This window comes from Gavialis gangeticus, unplaced genomic scaffold (genome assembly GCF_001723915.1).
Source record: "Gavialis gangeticus isolate Ggan-Ray unplaced genomic scaffold, GavGan_comp1, whole genome shotgun sequence".
In the NCBI taxonomy this organism is placed as follows: Eukaryota; Metazoa; Chordata; order Crocodylia; family Gavialidae; genus Gavialis; species Gavialis gangeticus.
This window is the reverse complement of record NW_017729033.1, coordinates 87,576,285-87,581,032: the sequence shown is the minus strand read 5'-3', so window position 1 is coordinate 87,581,032 and position 4,748 is coordinate 87,576,285. Positions and strand designations below refer to the sequence as shown.

The window sequence follows — 4,748 nt, the reverse complement described above, 5'->3', positions numbered from 1 at the left end:
GGGGGGGGGGATGGGCGGGGGGAGCCAGCTGGTTTTCAGCAAAAAGGGTGTAAAATTGAAGTACAGGTTTCTCAGGGAAGAGGCATATTTGTGAACAAGGATGGAGAGGCAAAGCAGAGCTTCAATACTAGCTATACCACCTTTGGAGAGATGAAGTTCCTGGAAGGAGAAAACTACTGCCTGAACATTTCAGGAAGAAAAAAAAAAAAAAAAAAAAAAGAGAGAGAAAAGGCCACAGACTCGGATTTCAGACTGAGGCAGGGAAAAAAGCACCTCCTACACAGAATTTGAACTGACAAGCCAGAATAGAAAAGAAGTCAGCCGTATTTGGAAAGGGAACCAGCAAACCATGAAGAGGGGGAACCAAACTGAGTTGTTCCTTGGTTCCACGTAGAGAGAAGAGATGTGACAAAAAAGTTCTAGCTTTCTGCCCAGTGAGAGAGGGGAAACCCCCGACTGCTAAAAACAACCCATGTTCGATATTGGATGAGGTAGGCAAGTGTGTCAAAAAAAGACAGTGATTTACCATTGCTGCTTCAGAGATCTCTTCACTGCTTGTATTGCATGAAGAGCCAAAGTCCCACCCCCCTCAGGTTTAAACTAGCAATTAAACAGCTCTTTCCCCTCCTCCTCCCACCATGAATTTGCTTCTTACAACACTTTAGAAGCGTAAAAAGTGCATGTTGCTGAGATTGCAGTGCAAGTTGTCATGGTCTTCAGACCAAGAAAACTGTGTGCGTTTCATAGCCCCTAATAAAATTGTGAAATATTTACTTTCACACCAGATTTAATCAGTTGAGAGACAAGAGCTATCTCTTGTTTGAGCAAGGGAATGTCATGCACTAAGCTGTCATTAGAGCCATTTTTGATTATCCAAAAGAGATTAAAAACCAAGCTCTCTAGAAGTTATAGGTTTCTGGTTTTGTGTTAGTTTTGGGGTGCTTTTTGGCAAATCCTTTTGTAACTATACTAGCATATAGACTTATGATTATTTCTGGGGTTTAAAGCTTCTACATAAATACTAGGCTAGCCTCAGGACTCACAGAACTAGATGCTAACTCCTGAAAGTTTCAAGTAGATCATTTTGCTCCCTCCTGTTCCAGCCTTTTCTGCAGCAGACAGTAGAATAACCTAGGAAGGCAGACAGTTAACTGAATGAAGACTATTTTAGGTCAATCTAAAGAGGCTTACATTTGTCCAGCATGGACAGTGTACACTGGCCGCTAGATGCACACACAAATTAGAGTATGTAAAGCAAGCTACATCTCTTGAAAACCTCTGGGTATCAGTTAGTGGCTGCAGGCTCCCTTTAAGCCTTGGAAGATATTACTAGCACTCTTCAATTACTGTCCCAATCAATGAGTACATTTTTTTCTTAATAAGCCGGAATCCAGGACTCAGAATCAGTGTACGCCTGCAGCCAGATGCAAAGCAGGCCCGAGTAAAGAAGTCCCTGAAACTAGGCCATGAGCAGCAGTCCTGCTTGAACACAAGTGTCAGTTCAAAAGTAGGAACAATACTTGGGTCATAGACAATCTGATCCAGCTTTTTACACACGTTTCCAGTTTCTAAGTTGACATAGATAACGCACCCTCTCAAACCACAGGGCTCAGTAGCAGAAAGCCGCAGTACATCTTGAGCTATTCTCTTGGTTAGTTTCTCTGGGACCAGCACTTTTGAGCAGTGAAGTTTTGTTTGCTTTGAACTGGACAGACAGTTCTCCAGCATTTTAACTAAAGTTTGACAGGTTCTCTCCTCAAACACCATCTCATTAAGATTGGGTTCGGGCACAACATAATCCCAGTAGTCAAAGTCTGCAGGGGAATTAAAATTAGAGAGAGAGAGAGAAAGAAAAAAGACAGACATGAGGAAGAAAATAAAATACACTAGTGTCTCACAAGAGGCAGAAAATGCACCAACTAGTTATTTTCCTGACTTAATGTTCTGGCTTGGTGATTAACCACTATTTAAGGAGCCACACTACAGTAGCACTGCTAATGAGACTTAGAGTTATGTATATTTTATGTGTACTGCCAGCAGTCATCTGTGCTCAGCTGAATTAATTTCACAAGTAGTTTATTGAGTTATATTTCTCTTGATTAAACTGGTTATTACTGTGAGCTTAATGAAGTCATTCCCCATTGAAGAGGAGAATTTATAACCATTACTAGCCTTTATCTTTGCAAAATGATAGAAAGTTAGCCCCCAGAAAACAAAGTTAGTTTGCTTAAAGGAAAAATGATAGCTCTGCACTTGGTCATCTGCTTTCTAATCTGATCACTGCTCTTGGCAGCCTGCCACACTACAGACAGATTACTTAGTACATGCATAAAAAGTTGATCATTTAAGTAAGCTGCTGAAATCTGTGAAGTATATTGCGAGTGCATTTATAGAAGGTTTATACAGTGAAACAGTTAAATCAGTCTCCAGATCCATTTATAAAATACCTATTAGGGAGTTGGGCTAAGCAATATAAAATTTTTAACAAATAGTTAATGAAGTCTGACAGATTCATTCTGAAAATAATATTAATACCATCTTTATAAGATTATCAGGTATACCCAGGTCACTTTAGCAACTCTTCAGTATTAATCAGATGAAATTCAACAACATTTGCTTAGTAAGCACTATCTCTGTTTGGTTACCCCATTGATAGCCACCCCTTACTCCAGTATATAATAAAATGTTGTAAAGCTGCATGGGATAACAGACCCCTTTTTACTACTTTGCTTTTTATAGAGCAAAAGTGAGAATTACTGAGAAGGTCTAACATACTTACCAGTTATGTTTGAATAGTGAAAACCCTGGTGTATCAGTTCTGAAATGCATGTAGAGTTTTTACTGTTTAAACTGCTAGTTGCAACCATTGCAAGTGTTTAACCTCCAGACCTTTCTGGTTTACTTAAAAAAAAAAGAAAGAAAGAGAGGCATATATTGGACACTGAAACAAAGCAAGTTAAGTTAAGAAACACTGAAGCAGCATCAGCTCATAACTTTCAAGAAAAACACTGGATTTCCAGAAAGGGGAAAAGGGGACTTGGGGTTCAGTTATACACCCAAACATGCCACAAAAAGCAATCCACATCCCAGTACCTCATCACCCCCACCCCTTACTAATGGAGTCTTCCCTCAATTTTCTAGGTTAAAAACACAGCTAATTCAACTGCCAGCCTAATCAGTCTACAAGATTTCACCTTACCTGCTAAAACTTCACAGAAGTACAGTTACAGTGTTTGCATGTAAAACAGCTTTTTTAGTAATAGTGAAAAGTCACTTTAAAGAGAAAATAACAAGAAAAAAAAACACTGAACAAGTATAAACTTATAAAAAAAAATACAGCAATCTCCCACTCATCAGCCACCCCCAACCTGACACCTTCTTCCCATTGAGCAACCCCTTAGGGCTGCAGCAGCCACTTATATACAATTTCCACTCTCGTTCCCCCACCTGCCCCCGCTTCACCCTCTCCCCGCCCCATTCACATTCCCAGAGTAGTGTCCTACTCTTCCAAAGCTTCCCCCCATCTCATTGGCTGTTCCAAGGGGACTTTGGGATGGGTGGAGAGAGGAAGACCCAGTCAATCACTCAAGTGAAAGAGGAGAAGCCTGAGAAGAGGGGGGAGGAGGAGAGGGAGGGGAATGAGGTCCAGCTAATGATTGGCCAGCAGCAGTGTCAGAAAGATCCAGGGTGAACTGGAATGAAGATCACCTGACACATGTCACACAGTCCTACTTTAGCTCTGTGTGTAGAAGTCTTGCAAACAGAGCTAGTGGTAGCAGCAGCAGCAGCAGCAGCAGCAGCAGCAGCAGCAGCAGCAGCAGCAGCCACTGCCTCTTCCTTGGTTGTAGTGTATATGGCAGCTGGTTATTTTATATTTTTAATGCACTGCTTTCATGGATGCTTTTGCTCCCCTGTAGGTGCTTGTAAATGACTCTTTTATTAGCTACGTGCATAGTTTTCTGTGTGCCTGTATGTGTTCCCTTTATTTCTTCCTCACTGACTTAGGGCAGGATCTTAGAAAGGATGCAGGTGCCTAAATCTGGGCTTAGGTGGACTTTAGAACCAGGGACAGAGGTTACATATAAACCGGTTTAAGTGATCAGAAACTGCTTTAAACCTGTAACAGAAGAAAAGCTCAGTGCACATAAACCAGTTTCAAAAAGGCTGAAATTGGTTTAAGATAAACCTGGTTGAATGTAGTATATCAGACTTCACAGCTCTGGGTCAAACTGGTTTATGGAACTTCTGTCCCAAACCCCCCTCCTGGTTCAAGTTAAATCATAGTCCCCCAGCATGTTTTGCAGCTTAGGGCTGGGCTGTGCTGCCCACTCAAGAGAGTAGGGTTGGCCCTGCCCCTCTGCTCCCTAGCTGGAGCAATGAGTGCTGGCTGACAAAGTGGGGTGGGACAAGCCTGGCTAGGGAGGCAGCCCAGTCTGGGGTGAGAGCGGGGACAAGGACTGCCCCCCAAGCAAACCCTGGCTGAGGTCTAGGGGCCAGGGAGGAGGGTTAAACACCTTCCCCTGTTCAAACTTACTGCTGGCTGTGACTGTGGACTACAAATCCCAGAGGAACCAGGAAGCAAGAAGAAGTGATGAGCAACTCCACAGAGCCCTGCTGCTGTGATTTTGGACTGCAAATCCCAGAGACCTTGGGGGCAGCAGGAAGAGGAAGTGAACATACAGCCCATGCTGGCCACATGCCAGAGAGCTGTTTTCTAGTGCTTCCGCAGCTTCTGGCCTGAGCCATTG

The 4,748-nt window shown here is 42.7% G+C and overlaps 1 protein-coding gene across 2 annotated transcripts; it reads right to left on the bottom strand.

Moving 5' to 3' along the window:
- Window positions 1-1,326: 1,326 nt before the first annotated feature.
- On the bottom strand, window positions 1,327-3,589 carry DDIT4L (DNA damage inducible transcript 4 like). 2 transcript variants are annotated; one of them, XM_019526611.1, is made up of 4 exons: window positions 3,483-3,587; window positions 3,374-3,378; window positions 2,780-2,893; window positions 1,327-1,814 (listed from the first exon to the last, which is right to left on the bottom strand). In XM_019526611.1, the coding sequence occupies exons 3-4, from the start codon at window positions 2,865-2,867 to the stop codon at window positions 1,330-1,332; spliced, it is 573 nt and encodes a 190-aa protein (XP_019382156.1). In that variant the 5' UTR covers window positions 2,868-2,893; window positions 3,374-3,378; window positions 3,483-3,587; the 3' UTR covers window positions 1,327-1,329. The 2 variants fall into 2 exon arrangements, with proteins under 2 accessions (XP_019382156.1, XP_019382155.1); XM_019526610.1 differs by having other exon boundaries at window positions 2,780-2,889; window positions 3,186-3,589.
- Between the last annotated feature and the right edge of the window lie 1,159 nt (window positions 3,590-4,748).